Source organism: Phocoena sinus, chromosome 6 (genome assembly GCF_008692025.1).
Source record: "Phocoena sinus isolate mPhoSin1 chromosome 6, mPhoSin1.pri, whole genome shotgun sequence".
NCBI lineage: Eukaryota > Metazoa > Chordata > Mammalia > Artiodactyla > Phocoenidae > Phocoena > Phocoena sinus.
In genome coordinates, this window is record NC_045768.1 from 17,959,982 (window position 1) to 17,981,476 (window position 21,495).

The following is a 21,495-nucleotide window of genomic DNA, read 5'->3' on the forward strand; positions in this document are numbered from 1 at the left end:
TCCCCTCTGATTCTTTAAAATAGGCGACATTTCCCATTTCTCAATCTTCTGCAAAGTCACGGGCAAGTGCAGCCTGCAGACGTCGTCCTTCCTCCAAACCGCTTTGCACATCTAAGATTCTAACGGGAGGTGTCCAGCTTTGTCGAAATTTCAGAACCACCCCTAAATCCAAAGACCGTTTCTTAGTGTCCACTCTGGGTTCAGGACCGTGCTCAGTGACTGCGCTGTGTGCACCCGGCGAGAATAACCGGATGTGAGGGGCAAGCTGGGAAGGCCTCTGAGAGGAGGTGACATACGGAAAAGAGTTTTCAAGATTCTGTGTGGAATCAGGCAGAACAGGGAGGGAAGGACACCTGTGCAAGGCCAAAGGGCACGTGCAAGTTCGAGAGGGAGGGAATCGGGAAGAGCTGGTACGGCAGGTAAGGTGTGGAGCCTTAAACAGCCACTTATGGAGTCTGGACTCTACCCCTTGGAACTGGAGAACCACGGGTAGTCTCTGCACAGTGGGGCCTCCTGTGTGAGAACAAGCTGTATAGCGTCTCCCTCTTTCACGTTTAGGATGAGAAGAGAAACTCTACGTGAGGCCAGAGCAGCTGACCACGCTCCGCCAATGAAAATGTCTGCGGAATGGCTCCCATGCCCTTCAGCTGTCACTCAAGCCCCTGCGTCTGGCCTCCAGAGCCCTCAGAGCCTTAACTCTGCCTGATTCTCCAGCTCCCCGCTGCCCACGGCACCACCGCTAACCTTGAACTCCATCAGTCGCCTGCATTCTTGAAGGCACCCCGTGAGGTGCCACACGGCCGTGCTTCTCCTCCTGTCTGCTCTGTCCCTCTCCCCTGCCCTCCTGCCCAAACACCGGCACAGACCTTTTCTGGCACAAGCCATCCTGTCCTAACGCCACCCCGGTCCTGCACAGAACACTACCTGAAGGTCTCTGACACCCACTGCCTCTTTATCCCCACTGCTCCCTCCTAGACGATGAGCTCCTTAGTCATCCCTGCATCCCCAGGGCCTTGCACAACACTTAATAGGTCCTGGCCTTTGGTCCATTCACTCGTCACTCAGTATTTTTGCTCACTCAAGAACCGTTTAACAAGATATGGAGTCAACAGGTGACAGTTATGGAAGGAATTTGTTTAAAACACAAGAAGAGAAATGAATGCATGAATCACGAACAAATACGGAAATAAATGAATGAGTGCACACATGAAAAAATAAACTCTTGGAAAGGGTTGATGCAGGCGGAAGCTCCCCTGTCTGAGAAAACAGCTGCAAGGAGAGGGGATTTAGAGAGAAAGGGGGCCCCTCTCTGGGCCTCACGTGGACCAGCACGAGGAGGGTCCAGTTGTGGTGGACGCCTCTGTGGCCATCGAGAAGGGTGGCCCATCCCGAGCACGCAGCTGTGGGATGATTGCCGAGTCCACCCAGAGGTTCCATGTGAGCTCAGGGAAAGCGTAGGCAGCTTCATGTGGCTTCAGAGAACCCCGACTCTCCCTCCCAGAGCCCCAGGCCCCGTGATTCGGCTGGGCCCTCATGGGAGTAGGAAATTGACCCCAATTTCCTGGAGCCTTGGCCTGGGCCTGTGATGCATTTGGCCTCCAGCCCCTGAAGGGCTGCAGACCTCAGCACTATGTGGGCCAGAGCTGGCTGGAGAGCTCGGTTTGCAACAGAGAATGTATTAGAACTGACTGGAATCTGCTCAGGGAATTTCAGACTGGGGAGGCTCCACTATAGAAGGTGGGAGCATAAAGCTATGGGTCTTGCTACCTCTCGACTCTCTCCCTCCTGCCCAGGTCATCGAGCACCTGCTGCTGCTGACTAGATCGGCCTTACAGAGGACGGGATCCTTCTGGGCTGGGCTTCCAAACAAGGCTTACTTGAGGGCTGGCAGTCCAGGGCGGGCTTCTACAGTGGAACCCAGACGACACGTCCAGCCCCCATCTCTTGCTACGCACATGTCCTTCCTGCTAGTCTGGGGTCACCCGTCTCTCCTGCACACTTCTCTTGCTTCCCACCACCATCCCTTTGCCCCTACTGTGCCCTCTGCATGGCAGACCTCCTGGAGCCTCTCCAGATGTTCGAATCCTCCTTTGGGAATAGATCTTGGTGCACTCAGGGCTGCCTACCAACCGGTGCGGACCCTCAGAGTAAGATCCATGATGTTGAGTCTAGTTTGCTCAGAGATGACCTGACATTGAGGACCCAATGTGGGGAGACCAGAGACCACGGGCAGGGGACCCACACACACAGTGCTGCACGCCAGGGTGAAAATTCTCACCAGGGGGGCTGAGCATCCCTCAGCAAAGCATTTTGCCTCTCTGTGCCTGTGCATCCATCTGTAAAAGGGCATATTGTGCTCTCTCGACCCCTCTTCAGCTACACAGGTCCACAAAGAGCCGCAGGCATATAACATAGTATCTAATACCTAGTATGTGCCAAGTGTTTTACGCACATTTGAAAATGCTTTTAACAATGTAGTTAGTGTAGAAATTATGTCCCTTTTACAGATTTGGAAACTGAGGCTCAGCTAGGAAGTGAAAGATGAGTTTTTAAATGATATTGGTGTAATGGTTAAGAGTATGGACTTAAGCCAGCTGCCCAGGTTCAAATCCCATCTCTGCAACGTTCCCACTGTGTAGACTTGGGGAAGTTCCTTAACTCCTCTCTGCCTCAGTTTCCTCAACTGTTAAATAAGGCTGCAGTTCACGGCCTGAGAAAGTCACCACGAGGATTAAGTGAGTTAGGTTACGTGAAGCATTTAGAGCTTAACGCACACATCAAGCTCTCTAAGGGTTAGCTGAGCTCTTAACCACCCTGTTGCACTGTCTCCAAGGGAACTTCAGAATCAGCCCCAGCGTCACCCACGTTGTAGAAATGGCAGCCACCAACATAGGGAGGCAGCAGGCCCAAGTCACGCCGGTCGTCGGGGCCAGAGACAGACCTCTTCCTGTAAGCCTCTGAGCTTTACTACAAGGCAGGGGAGGGGAGGTGGAGAGGAGAGGCTGGGGGATGAGTGGAGAGGGAGACCTAGACTTTCTCTACTTAGCAGAAATGAAAATAAACAAAATAATGGCAGAGAGAAACATGGCAACATCAGAGCCAGGCAGAACCGCAAGGTGCAGTGCAGGATATAAACAGTTAAGCTTTGGAGGCAGCCTGACCTAGCAACTGGAGTCTCCGTTCTACCTGGACTTCCTAGTTGTATAAGGTGGGCAAGCCACTTTACCTCACTGAACCACATCTTCCTCATCTTCAACACGGGACAGTAATGCCAGATGCTGTGGGGCTTAAATGAAGTAGTCTGTGTAAAGCACTTAGCCCAGACTGAAATGTAGTAAATGCTCAATAAATCACAGCTGCTGTTCACTCTTTGCCTATGTGTCCAGTCAATGGCCTTACATGCATTTTGCTTCCTCCCAGTGAGATTCAGGGGTGACACGCAGCTCCAGGAGTAAGGATGGGCAGAAAATGTGGCTTGTGCAACGACTTGGTTAGGAGACTGTGTGTCAGATCTGACTCTGCTGGTATCAATAACTTGCTGTGTGACTTGAGGTACGTTGCTTCCCCTCTCTGGGCTCCAGTGGTCCCATCTATAAGGTAAGTGTGTTGCAGTAGAAAATCTCTGAGGTCTGGCCCACCTCCAACATCACATGGGCCTGGGATGTCTCTGACTTCCTCTGGGAAGCCCTGCGTCCTCGGGCAAGCATGTGACAACCCTGAAACTAGAAGCTGCCCCTGCTCTGGGAGGCATTATACATGTGAGAGCTGTGCTGTGTCCAGAGCAGACCCAGAAAGGCAGGGCCAGCTGCACACCACTAGTGGCAGAAAGGCTTTTACATCCTTCCTCTGTGATCCGTGCAAAGAACTGGGTGCATCCCTGGCTCCACTCCCACCCTTCCTCTCTGGCTCCCGCAGTGTTGCTAAAGTCCACCACTGAGTGCATTACTTCATTCCGAAAGCACCTTTAGCTTCTTCCTCTCCTGCTGCAGCCCCTGTGCATGCATCTCCCACAGACCCTGTCCCCATCCCAAGACAGCCCACTCCCCTAATCACCTACAAAGCCTCCCACAGTGCTTCTCGCTGTGTTATCCCCTCGGACAGCTCAGGGGCATCTGAGTTAGATTAAACGCTCAGACAATTAGCACTTCTCTCCAGTCGCCTGGAGACGGAATCCCTGTCCTTTGCCACTCCCTGCCCTGGAAATGTCTGGAGACAGTGGGAAATGCAGGGCCCTGGAGCCAGTCATCACCCCCTACTAACTCATAACAGTGGGCAAGAGCTTGGCTTCACAAGCTTTCTTCCCTTATCTGCAAGATGGGCATATCGCTTCTTTTTCAGAAGTTTATTATGAAGTGTCAAAGTGAGAGCAAATCTGTGGCTTCAGTTTGGCAGTCAGGAAATACTTAAAACAATTTTTTTTTTTTAAAAGCTGTTATTGTTAAGGTTCTCTGTCTTGGTTTACAGGGATAATAACACTATAAATTCTAGAGCTGAACTGTCCAATACGGTAGCCACTATATACGTGTGGCTATTTACATTTAAATTTGAATGATTTAAAATTAAGTAAAATGTAACATTTAGCTGTTCAGTCACTTAGCTGTATTTCAAGCGGTCCATAGCCACACGTGGCTGGAGGCCACCATACTGCACAGCACAGACATGGAAACACTTCCATCGTAGCAGAAGGTTCTACAGGGTAGCGCTCATCTAGAGAGTCTATAAGTTCTACAGGTTTATGTGAGCTAGAGGTCAGGTTCCTATGGTTCCTATTGGTCTCCCCAACCTATATCCTGGCCTCACGCATGATGGTTGACTTTCTGGGGCTAGCTACCGACAGAGGGCTGACTTTCAAGCCACTGCCTTTGTTTCCAGGTTCTGTAAGAGCCCACGTGGCACACATGATGCATGTGGCATCTCTCCACTAGAAGTGACCTTAAAGGCAGGCTAGTTCATCTGTGCCTTCCCCAAGGCTGCCATGCACGGTGGCATAGGTTGTACACTCTACAATTCCAGGGGTTACTCATAGGCATGCCTTACTTTCATTACCTCGTTTAACCCTCCCAAATAAACTATAAGGTAGGCAGTATTATTTCCCCTCCCCCATTTTATGAATGAGCAAACTGAAGCTTAAAGAGTTGAACAACTTGCCCAAGTCCTCCAGCTAGCAAGTGGTGAAGCCAGGATTCACACTCAAGAGTCCAGATCCAGCCTCATACTGGCTCCCAAGGAATGAATGAAGTCGAGGTTTGATTTGCTAATTTACTTGTAGTGGCCGTGGGAAGGAGTATATGTGAACCTCCCCTGCAACGGTCCCTGTCCTCTCTCGCCAGGACCTGGAACTTGTTTGGAAAGCAAAGAATTCTCGCTCCATACAAGCTGCCTGATTCAAGATCCTCCGTGCCGTGCGTTTCAGCTGTGCTCACAGGCAGCAAGAGGGGATCTGAGGTGAATACTAGATTTGGCTCTCAGGCCCCTGGTCTGAGGGTAGAGGAAATTCATTTGCAGTACAAACTAGAAACGTCAATTGTATTAGGAGCCCATTTGGCATGCGTTCCCTCATTCTTCTAGCCGGCAAGCAATACCCTCTGCTCCTTTGTGTCTGGCCTCTCTGCCAGTTGCCAAACAGAACTGCTCGAGTCATCTGATAAATTTACATTTTCCTCTCCTTTAAATACAAACTGGCCAGGAAAGGTACTTGGCAGGCCGCGGGCAGACTGGGTTTCGGTTTGATAACGTGACCACGGCCAGAATATTATTCGGCTCAGCAGTTCTGGTAACTGTTAGCAACAGTTTTACGTAAGGGAGAGAGGGGGGGGGGGCCTGGGTTCCGATTCGGACTCAGCCGACACCAGCTATGTCACCTTGGGTGGGTGAGTGACTTTCTCGTCTGGAAAATGAGGAGACTGGCCTGGATGTTCATTGCAGCTCTTTCTCATGCCCTGTCACTTCCTGAGCACCTATTAGGTGCTTGGCACTGTCCCAAGTGCTGAAAACACAGGGAAGATTAAAGCTGTGGTCAGGCATTTCAGAACCTGGCGTGGGGGGGGGAAGGGGGAGGTGAAATGAATTACAATGCAGTGTGGTCGATGCTGTGAATGGGGGGACCCCTAGGAGGGGCATGGAGCCCACAGTGGAAGGGTCAGGAAAAGGTCCTTGGAAGGAGGGCTACCTGGGCTGAATGGTGAAGGATGGTTAGGAGTGAGGTGGCTGGAAAAGGTGACAGGGGCTTTTTCACAGAGAATGCCCAGGTGAAGGGGAGATCCGTCTTACTGGTGATGGGGGAGACGTCCTGAATGCACAGGTGGGATTTATCCTAAGGGAGATGGGGGTCGCCGGTCCACAAAGGGCTTTGAGCAGGGGAACTGTTACGATCACATCTGTGCTCTAAACAAACCACTCTGGCTGAAATGCGAACAATACACTGGAGGGGCAAGGAGAAAGCAGGGAGATGGTCAGGAAGCTGCACGGCGGCCCAGGAGAGTTAGCTGGTGGCCTGAGTCAGGGTGGTGGCATTCCAGCCAGATGAGAACACTTCAGGAGCTGACTGAGAGAGAGAACGGGTAGGACTTGGTGGCTATTTGGATGTGGGAGCGGGAGTGAGATGAGGTGAGGATGCCGCTTTGACACTGCCTGGTATTTGGTAGATGCTAATAAAGACTAAGGACTGACAGCGGGAGAAACTTGCACTGCGGCCCAGTTGGCTGAACCCTGGCCTTGCACACCTGTGAGGCATGGGGCTTGAGGTGTCAACCCTAAATGGTTGGTTCTCTCAGGGTTGGAGCTCCTTGTGGACTTAGGTCTTCTCTGGAGCCAGCTGGCTCGTCATTCTCTTTCCCACACTTGATTCCCGACCCGTCTTAGTGGGTGGAGTGGGGGTGTATGTGTCAGGAGGAAGGAAAACGCGTTCACAGAACTCCTTCCGCAGGGCCGGCAGGAGTGCTGGACTTTGTCTCAGTTACATGTGGATTGAGATAAAATTCCATCTCCCTCTGTCCTTCTTTCTTCCATAGTATTCTCAAAACTGTACATCTAGTCTAAATATGGTTCCCTTTCTCTTTATGCTTGAGGAGCCAGCTGATGTCTCAAGACAGTGAAAGTCATGATTTTAAGTATTTCAGGGACCAACGTAAGTGGTGATGGTGGTAGAAAGTTGGCCAAACAGCCTTGGTCATTCCTTAACTCGATCGACTTCATACACTGGGATTCCACACGTGATTTCTTTCATAGGGGTTCAGAGCTAAGAATCTCTGAACCAGTAAAATGCAGTGATACAGGTAGGACAACGAGGCTCAGAGAGATTACAAAGAAAAGACAGCGAGAACCCAGCTCCTTACGTCTGCGCTGCTGATGTTGCTATTATACGATTCTGGCATCCACAGAGAGTCTCCTAGAGGACGTGTTTTTTTTTTTTTTTTTTTTTTAATTTGCGGTACGCGGGCCTCTCACTGTTGTGGCCTCTCCCATTGCGGAGCACAGGCTCCGGACGCGCAGGCCCAGCGGCCATGGCTCACGGGCCCAGCCGCTCCGCGGCATGTGGGATCTTCCCAGACCGGGGCACGAACCCGCGTCCCCTGCATCGGCAAGCGGACTCTCAACCACTGTGCCACCAGGGAAGCCCGAGGACGTGGTTCTTAAAACACTGGCCGCTCTTTGGTAAGCAGAGAGGAGCGGGACCTAAGTACAGACCTCAAGTTCAAGGAGTCTCACCTGGGCGGCATCGCTGTCTTCACACTTGACCCTGCACTCGCTGTTGAACTGGAAGCCATTAGTGCACTGGTAGAGCCCGTGGAATTTCGGTGGAGGAGGGTCACAAGTCACCGGAACACAAGCCCCCTCCTGCCAGCTACCATCTTGGGTGCACTGGGTCTTGAAGGCCCGTCTTCAAGGAAGAGATAAAAGAAGAGACATCTCAAGGACCAAATGGCTGGAGCCATGCTCTGCACCCATGTTTCTCTGGAGCCGGCTAGCCCCACGTCTCCCTTTCCCCTTCCTGATTCCCTGCCTGTCCTGTTGGGTGGTAGGGGTTAAGGTAAACGTTCCTTTCTCAGGGCCAAGCAAGAGTTACCTGTGGACTGAAATAAAATTCAAGCCCTGCTGGCCCATCTCCTCTGATGGATCCTGGCGCAAGGACGGTATCAGTACCCACCATTTACTATATACCAGGCACTTTGCAAGCACTTTACGTATACATCCTCATTCATTTTTCACAGCAATCTTATGTGGTAACTGTTATTATCATCCCCATTTTATTGCTGAAAAGTAGAGGCCCAGAGAAGTGAAGTCAGTTGCCTGAGGGCACACAGCCGGCAGGCAGCTGTTAACAATATCCTTCTAGATTCCCACCAAAGAGAATGCGAGGAATGGTGGGTACCGTCTCTAGCAGAGAAGTGAGCACTTCCTTCTAACCAGACAGCCAGACCTGGCTCTCCTCCCCCCAAGCACGTGTGAGTTTGCCTTTGCAGCCCCACTTACTTCTTTGACTTCCGGGAGGAGCCGGGCACGTGGTATCCAGGTCTGCACTTGTACTTGCAGAAAGAGCCCACCTTGTGCTTGTTCTCCCGGCAGCGGGCCGTCTGGAGGTCTGCGTTGGGCACTGGGGGTGGGGCCAGGCACAGGAGCTCGCACAGGGCCTCTGGGAAGGACCACAGCCCGTCCTCCATGCAGGTCAGGAGACTGTTGTTGCCTGGAGGACACAGGCAGGCAGGGTTAGCGGGGGGTGGGTGGGGTCGGGGTGGGGTGCGGAGCGTGGTCTCTGATAGCCCAATTCAGGCACTGCCTGGACTGAAGCCAACTTGAAGAACCAGAGGATCTTTCACATATAATTCCAGACCCTTCCACTTACAACTGAGGAACCTAGGGAGAGAAAGAGCTGCCACACACAAAAAAAAGGGAGATGCAACTTGGGGAGTGACGTACCCCATGTCGACAGTGCATTAAAATTCAAGGCTCCTGACTTGATTCTGAAACCTCTTATACTGCATAGAAAAGAGAACTCCATAATCCTTCAGTCCATCCTCCCTCCTTTGTCATGGACATTCGAGCCCAGAGATGAAGGCCCTCGCCCCCTCTTAAGTGGCAGAGCAAGCTCCTATCAGAATCACCTCCGACCTCTGGGATCAGTGTGCTGTGTGACCTCTAGCTGCCGCTCCCTCTCTGAGCCCTGTACCCCTGTAGTTGTCCTAGCCCCCCCTATGCCTGGAAGTAAGAGCGTTGTGGTATCTGAAGGCTTGATTTTCTTTTCAGGCCCCAGTATTCAGTGAAGCTTTGCCAAAGCGGCTGAGAGATGAGCACGTCCCCCGTAGCCCGTGCCAGATACAACAGACGTGCTGATTGCCATCGGGAAGCTGGCCTGATGGGGAACGTTACACATAAAAGTAACACACGGGGAGTCAGGCTTTTCACTGCCAGGTCATATATTATCGATGCACAGCCTGCCCCAAACCTCCCCAAGACAATCAGAGATGGACCTGAAACTTGGATCTCTCAACCAAACTCTCCTCTTCCCCGTTGTTCTTGAAAGGTGTTGACAACGAGGACTGGAATCACATGGGAGGCTCCGGGATTTGGAAGTTGGAGAGGGGTGACAGGGACGAGACTGATCATTTACGACGTACTGAGTACTTCTGCTACGTGATCTCATTTATTCTCACCACAGTGCTCTTAGTAGGATGACTCCCATTTGGAAACAGCGACTTAAGAGAGACAAGTGACTTGACCAAGTTCTCCTGGTTAGTAGAAGACTGAAGTGGGGTTTCAAGCTGATTTTGTGGGTTTTAATGGCAAGTTGGCTATACCTGCTCAGCGGAGCTGTCAGGGTCTATTCTGAGAGAGCCAAGCCCCAAGTCTCCTAGCTACAGAGAGAAAGCAATTGCTCCTGCCTTTCAGGGTGATGAGAAGATCAGATGAAACAACATTTACGAGCTGCGCTGCCAAAGAAAATGTGCTGTCAAATTCCTTATTTGCTTCTTCTCTCCCTCCTTCCCTCCCTTCTTTTCTTCCTCACCTCCCCCCTCTCTCCCTCCTAACCTCTGCCTTCAGTAGTCGACCTGAAAGGACCACAGGGGTCGCATGGAAGCCTTCATTCATTCAACAAGCATCTATTTAGTGCCTACTCTGTGCCAGCTACTCTTGTCTACGTTGGGACAACGCAGTGAACAAAACAAAACCCAAACCCTGCCCTCTTGGAGCTTATGTTCTAGTGGAATAGGGAGGAACGCATTAAAATATCCTAAAAAAGCAAACTATTTAGTAGGCTAGAAGGTGGAAAGCACTATGGAGAGAAATAAAGCATGAAAAAGAAGAAAGGTGGGAGGGTATGTACGCTCCTCTGTTGCTTCTCTCCCCGTTCACTTTCTTCTTTCTCCTCCTGTGTCTGTGTGAGTCATCTGGGGAGTACAAGACTGTTTAGGGTCTGCAAGCCCCACAGAGGATTCCACGTTGATAAACTGTGACACTGCAAACTACAGATACTTCTACACCAAGTAAAAAGAAAAAAGGGTGTGGAAGGATGACTCATTTGGCTTCCACAGAAGCAGAGAGGGCTCCAGGATACCAGAGACCATAAAGTGCTTTTTCGCTTGGCCCCTGCGACGGGGGCAGTGTTTGGGAGAGCCCCGGCTTAGCAAGCACTTAGTGGGGAGGGCAGTCACAGAAGATAAGGGAAGCACACCCTCCCTAAATTTCCCAAGAAGGATAAAATACCTCTGGAGAAAGGGCTGAGGTGCTTTAAAAGTACACCCTACCAGCTATGCAAATCATAGATCGCAAAGCGGAAGTGATGGTTCCTTTGTGGCAAAAGCTAACATAAAAATCGCAAAACGTTAATCAAGAGAGAAAATGCAAACCAGAAATGTGCATCCTGGGAGAGGGTAAATAGGAGTTAGCCGTGCACCACAGTCAAAAGAAGAAACACGCTAAAGCAGGAACCGGCGATTCAGGACCATGGACACGCCCCACCTCACAGCAAGCGCTGAACCGTGCAGAATCAGCATTTCCACGCCCAAGCTGTGGCCGCCACCCTGCAGCCACCCTGGGGCTTTGAAGAAAGTAGGTAGGACACCGCTGTCCATGCCCTTGGCTCTGACCTCTATACTGCACCTGCAGCCATCTGTCACTGGAGGCCTTTTGTTCTGACCAGGGAGGCTCTCCTGCACACAGGGCAAGCTCACAGAACTGAGGTGTCAGTGCTCCCGGACGTAGCACTCAACCAGTGAAGGAGCTGGGGCATTAACAAGACAGTTTCCAGAGGAATGTTCTACCCTGTCTCCCACTCTTCCCCAGCGGGACTGAGCTCCAGCTGCCCACAGAGGTAACTGGCTTTAGGAGAGATCCTGACGCTTCTATCATTTCCATGCCTCCTTTTCTCATTCCTCTCCCTGTGTTTCCTGGGAGAACATGACTCAGGACACGAGGTGAAGGCATTTCTGAGCCTGGAATCCCTGGTTGAGGGGAAGAGTGCCGATATCAGAAAGTTATGTGACCCTGTACTTCTGTTTGTTCATCTTTTAAAGTCAGGAAAATGAATCTTGCTCAGCCTGTCTACAGGCGAAGGAAACTTCAATCTCTAGTGAGTGTTAAAATAATTATAAATGTACTGTCAAAAGAAATATATCTGTTTTTATTATTGTATTTTTTTTTTTTTTTTTTGCGGTACGCGGGCCTCTCACCGTTGTGGCCTCTCCCGTTGCGGAGCACAGGCTCCGGACGCTCAGGCTCAGCGGCCATGGCTCTCGGGCCCAGCCGCTCCACGGCATGTGGGATCTTCCCGGACCAGGGCACGAACCCGTGTCCCCTTCATCGGCAGGTGGACTCTCAACCACTGCGCCACCAGGGAAGCCCTTTATTATTGTATTTTAAAGAGTATCTAGAAGACCCCATTTCTTTGAGAGTGGCTTTAAGATTGAAATTAACCTAGAATAGAATACAAGGAGGGAAATGCCAGGAGACCTATGTCTGGTTTTTCTTAATGCCTTGTATACAGTGTTGGCACTGCCCACATCCTAAGGTCTGGGACATGGTCTTGTTCATTCTTTTATTCCCAGAACCTACCCTGTGGCAAGCACATAGTAAGCCCTCAGTATCCATTTGTTAAATGCGTGGAGTATTATGAATCTACGTGTGACCTTGAACAAGTCACCTAACCTCTCTGTCCCTAAACCAAAGCCGTCTTTAAATTCTTGTCCAGCTCTAATATTTTAGGATGTGGAAGGGTATTGGCCACTGTATTAAGAAAACAAAAATGCAGCTAGCTGGACCAGGATAAGGACAAACCAGCACTCAGGAGGTTGCATTAACCAAAGGTAGAAGTGGGAGGAGATTCAGCTTCATTGCTCCTGTTAAGAAACAGACCTTGGACTTCCCTGGTGGCACAGTGGTTAAGACTCCGCCTGCCAATGCAGGGGACACGGGTTCGATCCCTGATCCAAGAAGATCCCACATGCCACGGAGCAACTAAGCCCGTGTGCCACAACTGCTGAGCCTGTGATCTAGAGCCCGCGAGCCACAACTACTGAACCCGTGTGCAACAACGACTGAAGCCCACACGCCTAGAGCCCGTGTTCCGCAACAAGAGAAGCCACCGCAATGAGAAGCCCGCACACTGCAACAGAGGAGTCCCTGCTCGCCACAACTAGAGAAAGCCCGCGTGCGGCAACAAAGACCCAACGCAGCCAAAAATAAATAAATAAATTTATTAAAAAAAAAAAAAAAAAAAAAAAAGAAACAGATCTTGACAGAAGTGACAGCACAAGAAGAAGAAGAACAAGGGAGACTAATACAGAAGAGGCCTCACCCACTGCCAGGGCTGCATAAAGTCAGGGAGAAGCTGAGGCAGGAGAAATGGAGGTACCAAGAGAAGCATGCAATCGTCTGCCGATTCTAGTCCTGAAAGCACATTTCTAGGCTCCTGGAATCCCAAGGAGCTAAAGAGAAAATCTGAGCTGGGCTTGGCAGTCCCAGAAAGCATCATGTGCTCAGGAAAACTGGGCTCTCTCAGCTCCAGCCTGGGTGAGTCAGATCACGTTTTGATTATTAAATGGTCCATTTCCCCCTCTAAATGTCTGAAAGGAATTCTACCAATAGCTGTCTGTAATTGAGTCTATGAGGCAGGCCTAGGAAGAATTACTGGCGCCATCTCCTTGATCCTCCTAATAACCCAGTTTGTCATTAATCCCATTTTGTAGGTGAGAAAAGTGAGTCCCTGAGTGGGAAAGTGAGCTGCTCAAACTACAGCTGGGGCTCACTCCAGGTCTGTCTGACTCCTGCGTGCTCTCTCGACCCCGCTACAGAGCCTGTACCCAAGAGCATGGCCAAAGAGGAACTGCTGTCTAGAGAAAACCGCATGGAATCAGGACTGAGGACGAATGGAGTATGCCAAAATCAAAACTAGTCATAGAGTAAGATTTCACCACTCCCTCCCCCTCCCCGCTGTCCAGAAGGGTGTCGCTCACTTCCGAATTTCTTTACCAAGAGGCCCCATGTATGTTAGACACAAAGAAAAAGAATGTGCTAAGATGCAGTCACAGACAGGGATAATACATGGAGAATGTCCTAAGAAGAGGGAGCAAAGAGCCTGGAATGTTGGACACCTGCCATGTAGGAGGGGCTGGGGAATGCAAAAGTGGGATTATTTCACCAGGTTGGTGGGAACGGGCGCACCTAGCAAGAGGGCACCATTTCTAGGGTCAGGACCCCTGGGTGACCTTGTGGCCCCAGTGCTGATGGTAACTCATACGTGACCTTGCATAAATGCCCTCCTGTCTTGGACCTCAGTTTGTGCACCGCACAGTGAAATGACTGGCCTTGGTGACCTCTAGGCTTCTCCCAGCTCTGCCCTCTGTTTCAGGGTTTGATGGGAGTTCTGGGTTGAGGGGCATGGTTTAGAAAAGGCCAAAGGGATTCTGGGGCAGCAGCTAAGAACCCTGAAGTAAGACTAGGCTGGACTCCTGAAGCTTGAGCGACCATTCAGAGTAGAGTGGGGGTGAGGGAGTGAGGGAGACAGGAAGAATTATCTAAGAGATAAAACTGCTGCTTGGTCTGTATTCTTACCACTGCTCATATCTAAAGGCGGCTTCCTAAGCAGCTGTGTGATCCTGAACACGTGTCTTCTCCACAGTGCTCCTCAGGCCCCCAGGAAGCGTCTGGGTAGTGCTTTATCATTAGCACCTCGTGGTGCTTTGGACCCAGTGACATCCTAGACCCTGTTATCTCCAAAGTAGGAGGATGATAAGAGCAAGAAAGCAGCATTCTCTTAGGAGTGGTATGAGAATTCCTCTTTGGGGGTGACCCTGTTTTTATGAGGAAGATGCCCCAATGAGACCCTTGGGATAAAGCGGAATCCTCCAGGGCTGGCTATCTGCTTCTGAGAAAGATGAAAGGGTCTCTGCCTGAGAGAGGATGTGAAATTCCTAGAGGAAGGGAGGTCAGGCCAGGATTCTGAGGGAGAGGGTAAGGGGTGAGGAACAGAGCGGAGGTTGGGCGGGAGCCTGGACACTGCAGGTTGTGGGCACTCACCTCACGTCCCTATCTTCAGGAGAGTCTAAAGAAATCAGAAGATGCTCGATGGTATTAGGTATCTTCTGCAAACTAGTGAATAGACTGCCTTGAAATCTGAGGTTAGACAGAAGTAGACAGTGGGTCTTTTAGAAAGATTTTTTTTTTTGGCCGTGTCACGCGTCATGCGGGATCTTAGTTCCCCCACCAGGGATCGAACACACGCCCCCTGCAGTGGAAGCGCGGAGTCTTAACTACTGGACCGCCAGGGAAGGCCCTAGAAAGATTTCTGTAGGAAGAGCACATGCTTGCTTCAGAAGCCCCACTCCAGAATTGATATCCAGGGCACCCCACATGGTTGAGGTGAGGCTGACTAGGTCATGGAAGTAACGTTGCAATTTTAGCCATTTAATTAAACATTTATGATTTTGAAGTTATTTTTTTTAAACTTGAGAGTAGTATTTTTTCCCTCATGCACGTCTGTAGGTTTGGTCTGTGCTTTTAGTGGTCGTTTGATAAAGGACCTTGGAGGGAGTGATTCTAGGGCTGTGAGTTCGCAGGGTATTTTGTGTACACCTGGATTCTAAGGCACAAGGGAGTTTGTGGTGCTACCTGCATTATAGCAGTTTTAGGGCCACACTCAGTGCTTCTCCTGGGTGGTGGCTGTTTGACTGAGAACACTAACCTCCAGGTCCTGAGAGGAGCATAGAGGATGGATCGCGTCTCTACAGCTCCCAGAACTAAGGCCTCCGTGGGACAAAGGGGTCATGGGCCGAGAGGGTAGCCACTGCCGGGATTCTCATAAGGGTGCCCCTTGGAGATGAGTATTTACTAAGCACTTTCTCTGGCCCTGGCATTTTGTACACACCATTTCTTTTAATTCTCAACATGACACTTCAACGTGGCTGCTCTTACAGCCATCTTAAAATGAGAGTATTGAGGCTCAAGGATGTGAAATTGCTTTCCTAAGATCAGATGGGGCAGAACCAGGGGTGGAATCCCAGTCTGTCTGACGAAAGCTCACATTCTTTTTGCTTAAATCACGCTGCAGGGAAAGGAAAAACGAAGGGAGGAAAGGGAAGCAAACAAGAAATATGGTAAAATTTTGTTTTGATCACCTCTTTATCTTCTGGCTTAAGAAGGGAGGCATCATTAACAAGCTCAAGAGAGAGGTAAGGGCTTCCCTGGTGGCGCAGTGGTTGAGAGTCCGCCTGCCGATGCAGGGGACACGGGTTCGTGCCCCGGTCCGGAAAGATCCCACATGCCGCAGAGCGGCTGCGCCCGTGAGCCATGGCCGCTGAGCCTGCGCTCCGCAACGGGAGAGGCCACAACAGTGAGAAACCCGCATACCGCAAAAAAAAAAAAAAGAGAGAGAGAGGTAAAAGGACCTCTGCCCAGTTTTTGCTGCCAAAAGATCCAAGCGAAAGCATCAAAACCTGGAATCTGAACATCAGATGATGCTGAGAACCAAGGTCATGGTATGCCAGTGGGTCCTGGTGGGTCAATGTGGCCACTGGCGAGATGCTGCCCTGTGTTTTCAAGGGAAGAGCAAAGTGGGTATCAACACCTATCAAAATGGCGGTCCTCCTGGGGCCATGTCTACATGGTAGGGTCACCCCCTCCACCAGAGTCAAGCAGAGGAGCAATGGCAGAAGGGCCTGAATCATTTTGATTAAGGATTATTATTAGCCACAATGAGGGCTGTAATAATCAATGCTAATTTATACACCTCCCTTTCCCAAGGGCCTCTGATTGAGAGGTGAAGTGTGATTTCCTAGTCTGGAGTTATTAACAGGTCCCACTTCTGGGCAAATGGGGGCCAAGGGAAGGGCTCAGGTAACCTGAAAGATGGAGGGTTTACAATTTCCACTGGTCTCTTCACCTCTCTCAGATCTCAATCTCTATAGCAGCTCAGATAAAATGATTTTACGTTCAAATCTTCTTGGGTAAAAAAAAAAAATGAGGGGCCCTAAAGGACGTACCCCAGAAGTGCTTCCTGCTTTGCTTTTGGGGCAGTGTAGTGAGATTGCCGGGTCCTTCCCTCATTTCTTAAAAGAAACACTTCTTATGGTATTACTTTCATCAATTTATCCAGCCACGGTTTATACACTTTATTGAGTCTTACTATGTGTGGTAATCTTTTGAAGTTCTATATTTCCTTGAAAATTTGGGGACACTATTGACTTTCTCTAATCATCAAAATGCCTGAAACTCATGAATTTGCAATGTGACATCTAAGTTGAAGGGGATTTACACACCTCCCTCCAACCCCCCCCCACCACTCCACAGAAGTCCACTCATTCCCACTCTATAGAATGATGAACCCCAAGGTAGGACACCTGCTTAGTGAGATATCATTTGGGGTGTCTGATAAAGGGGCAATGTTTCCTCCGATAAACCAAGCAAAGGAGAGAGTCCTGGCACCTGTGAGAATTGAGTATAATGTCCAAATCCAATACGCAACTAGAAGCCAAGAGCGTCGCTCTGATGATGCCGCTAACCTGCCCTGCGATTTTGTACAAGTTCCTTCCTTCCTCTCACTGGACCTCAGTTTCACCACCTTTCCAATAATCAGTTATTCCTGACTAGTTTAAAGAGCCCTTTTAGTCTTGACAGTCTAGGTCACCCAGGCCAGCCTCTCACTCATTTCCAACATAAGTTCTCTTCTCCAGTTCGCCAGACTATGCCTTACTCACCCAAATACCCCTAGCACGCTGCCCACGAGATCCCTGTAAGCACTTTCCGCCCAGAACCACTCCTCTCTGAGCTAGCCCTTCCTAAGGAGAAGCAGTGGCCTTTGGAAAAAGACAGACCTGGGCCCCATGGCGGAGGCCCCCACTAACAGCATGATCTTGGACAAGTTCTTTCACCTCTCTGAGCCTGGATCTCCTCCTCTGTGAAAACGAGAATAGTGATAATACTTACCTCCTAAGCTTACTGGGCCCTAAACCTACGCAGTGAACTAGTCACATCAGTTCCAAATGTTACTTTCTTAGAATCTTTTCCTTCCTTCTACCCTCCTTCCCTTCCTTCTTGTCTCTTTCCTCTTTTGCAAGATTTGAAAGATCTTACAGATGCCATACGTATCCATACTCCACTTTCCCCTCAGCTGTGCAGCAAGGCAGTCTGCATAAATACAATGGGCAGAAAGGAATCAGAAGCGCAGATAAAACCCTGTCCACCCCTTGGTGTTTGAGCCCCAGCTGGAGGACCTGGGAGCAGCCTCCAGGCCTCCCACAGGAAGGGCGGTACCTTTCAGCTGCGCTGGGTGGCGGCACTGGAAGGAGCACGTGCTCCCGAACGTGGTGCCCTCAAGGCAGGAGAACGAGGCAGCGTACACGTGGTGCTGGTCCGGGACGCCGCAGTCCACTGGCTCACACACCACCTGCTTGTTCCACTTGCCCTCCGTGCAGGTCACCGTGACACTGGGTCCTGTCTGAAAGGCGGGGGCGGGCACAGTGAGGAACGGCAGATGGAACCCCCAAAACGTGGCGAAACCCCCTTCTCCCCCAGGCTACGGCGCAGGCTCTTGCCAGGCGTCCAGGGATCAACGTTTAGCGTTTAACTCTAGCTCCCTTTGCATGATCCCAACAACTGTTTGAAGGCGGTGTTTCAGTTCCCACTTTACAGCTGCAGAAACTGAGGCTGAGAGACATTACGGGATTAGCTCCAAGTTACAGAGCTGGAAAAAGGATGACTGGGAACTGAGCCCAGGCTCTTCACTGCTGTCTGGAGAGTCTCTCAGATCATTATTTCCATTCTGTTGCTGAGAATCTTAAGGCTCAGACCTCTCGGGGCCTGAGGACTACTTTCACGAAATAGCCTCTGAAACGTGGCACAGCAGTGGGACACTGGCTGTTGATCTTCGTATCTTTTCTTGGCCCTGGAGGAGACTGTGTGTTTCATCCTCTAGTGCTTGGCACAGAGTGGGCATCGCCAGGGGAGAATGGAGAGCTGGATTTGGTCCTTTGAGCTATGAGATAGTGGGCAGGTCCCTTTCCTCGAGTTGTCCCTTTGGCGTTGAACCCAAGGATTGCTCTAAGAGCCACTCCCTACTCTGAGATGTGATGGTTCAATAGCTGGGAGAGGGAGACGTGAAGAAGGAACGAGCCTGAGAAAATGAAAGGGTCGACAGGGATTTGACCCAGACTAGAAGATGGCAGGGCTAGGGGTGGAAGGGCGAGGCCACGCTACAGAGCCACGGGAGGGACCAGCATCGGCAGCCAGCATGGAGGCCTCCATTCAAGGAGGGAGCTGCCAAATCCCAGGGGATCGGGGATGCCAAACGTTGAGTTGGGATTTTAAAAGCACAGGACACTTTACCCCTCTTAAGCACACATCCAAGGGAGGAGAGGTCCCTCACTGCCCAAACCGGCTTAATTGTTTCCACAGGACTTCAGACCTTCCGTGTCTGACACACAGAAGCAGGTGTCTAAGACAAGCAATTGAGGGTCCCAGAGGTCCCACGGGGACTGTGCAAACAGATGTTCCCAGCAACGAGGAACGTGCCCTGTGTACCTGGAGCGCGAAGTGGGAGTCCGCTGGCAGGACCCCCCAGGAGGCTGCACCTGGAATCCCCAAATCTCAGGACTTAACTAACTGCCGCTCCCCTCCCCCACCCGAGACCCCACGGCCACACTGGCCGAAGCAACGTCCTGCGACACCTCCGGTCCACTCGCTGCCACTGCCCTCATGCGGGACTCATCCCCCTCCCACACGCTCTTCTGATGACTTCCCGATGGCTCTCCCTGCGGCCAGTCTTCTGCCAGACTCCAAGCCACACCCAGGTGGGCCGCTGGAAGGACCTTTATCCGCCATGATCTGACCACGCCACTTCCTTCAACAGCTCCCTGCTGCCCTAAAGATGACCCTCAAACTTCTGACCAAGCTAACAGGGCCTTGCTTGCCCCTCCAGCCTCACTGCTTGGGTGAGTTCAGCAAAAGAAACATCTGTCTGTGGCGCGCTCCTTCTCACCAACGGGCATCCGCATACCATTCCTGCCTGTGCCTAGAGCCTGCCTCCTTCCCTCCCCACAACACGCGCCCCTCTGTCTGTCTCTCTAGTTCTCAGTTTTCATGTCGCTTCTTCCAGGGAGCTTTCCTTGACTCCCCCTGTGCTCCCACAACACCCTGCACTTCCCTTCACAGTGTTTAGCACACTGTGAGGCCATCACTCACTCATCTTCTGCTCGTGGTCGCTAGTCACTAAGCTCCTTGAGGGGAGGAACTAGGTTTACCTCAGTGATCTTTTTTTCTCTAGCACCTACTATAGTATCTGGTTCCCGGAGTGCAGATGTTTGAATGAATGAATGAGCACCTCACTGACAGAGGGTTCACCTCTTCTGAAGGCAGCCCATTTGACTGTAGCAGAGTTCTGACTGTGACGGTTTCAGTCCAAAATTCACGCTCAGCCCACGGTTTTCCAGGTTTGCAACCTATATGGGGACTCTGGTACATGTTGTATGCTCCTCTGAACAGAACCACTGTCTGAGAAATCCCAGATTGACTCCCTCATTCATTCGATCCACACCTATTTACTGAGCATCTACTATGGGGCAGCAGTACTTTAAGTGCTGAGGATTCAGCAGAGAGCAGGTTCCACATCCACTCAGCCTTTCCTGGGCTGGAGAGGGGCTCTGAGCCCGGCACCTGCGCACACCTGGCTTTTGATCAGCTCGTCATCCCGCTGTATCTGGAGCACGTAGCCCGTCCAGCAGCTCACAGTGCACTGGGCACCGTGGTAGCGGTCGCTGCTGGAGCAGTTGAGAGAAGCGTTCTCCACAGCCAGCTTCGGGCAGTCAGCGGCCTCACATGCGAAGTGCACGCAGCTGAGGAGGAAAGAAACAAGAGGGTGAGTGGGCGCTTTCTTGCAGGACGACTGCACTCCAGCTGGAAGACAAAACCTCACGGGCTTCCTCTCCAAACCTCCGGAGGCTGAAACTGGAGACACAGAGAGTGAACAAGACTCTGGAGGCAGTGGTCAAAGTTTATCGCTAAAAGCACAAGTTATGGAAACAGACAAACCAGAGTTCAAATCCTTGAAGCTTGAAAACCTTCTACGTTATGAATCTTCAAACCTTGCAGAACCTCAGTTTTTCCGTCTGCAAAATGGGGATCATTATGATTACGGCAAGTATTCTTTGAGTCTCTTATCTGCCAGGCACTGAGTTGAAGGAAAGCCTCTTCATATTTTATAATAGTACTCACTTCCGAGGGTCGCTGTGAGAATTAAATCAGATAGTTCAGCAAAAGCACAGAGTGGAATTGCTGGCACATAAAAGCACTCAATAAATGGTAGCAGCTAATGGTATGAATAAATCTATGCTCTATTACCTAGAAGCTGTGTAACTCAGGCAAAGTACATCACCTCTCTGAGCTTCAGTGTACTCTCAAATTCGGCCAACCTATAGGTCCATGAGATTCAACTGGGGTACTGAAAGTAGAAGTCTTTTATAAACTGTAAAGTGACTTATGAATTGTTAGAAAAGTTGTACAGAGATCACGCCGTTCATCTTCAAGTCCGAGCTCCATCTAAGTTTCTACAGGAAGCTTTCTCGTGTCCCAGGCAAGCTCCCCCTGCCTCACTGGGCCCTCCTTTCTCTAAAAGCCTGGTCTCTTGCTTCATGCGTTGAAAACACAGGTCCTGGGTGCTCACCACGTGCCGGAATGTGTGCTAACCCTTAAGGAAACGGAAAAAAACATAAAACCCCTGTGCTTAGGTGATCTTTCCCCTCGTACTACCGTCATGCAGACGCTTAATAACATTAGTGACCATTCACTGACTGCTTATACACATGAGCTCACCCATCCTCACGGCAACCCTATGAGCTAAGTGTTATTCATTTTACAGTTGGAAAAATCGGGGACCGGCAAGATCAAGTTACTTGTTTAAGTTCCCATCCAGATGTGTGACTCCAAAGTCCTTGCTGTTAACCTCAACTCACACCTGGACTAGAACTTCCCTGAGGGTAGAGATAATGCCTGTTTCACCTCAGTATACTTCGC

The 21,495-nt window shown here is 50.7% G+C and overlaps 1 protein-coding gene across 1 annotated transcript in view; it reads right to left on the reverse strand.

Moving 5' to 3' along the window:
- PAPPA (pappalysin 1) overlaps positions 1 to 21,495 on the reverse strand; it is a 257,383-nt gene that overhangs the window by 53,134 nt on the left and 182,754 nt on the right. The window contains exons 14-17 of the mRNA XM_032634984.1: positions 20,150 to 20,318; positions 17,743 to 17,926; positions 8,473 to 8,683; positions 7,708 to 7,879 (exon numbers count right to left, since the gene is read on the reverse strand). Of these exons, the coding sequence (XP_032490875.1) occupies positions 7,708 to 7,879; positions 8,473 to 8,683; positions 17,743 to 17,926; positions 20,150 to 20,318 (736 nt within the window). The remainder of the gene's footprint in view (positions 1 to 7,707; positions 7,880 to 8,472; positions 8,684 to 17,742; positions 17,927 to 20,149; positions 20,319 to 21,495) is intronic.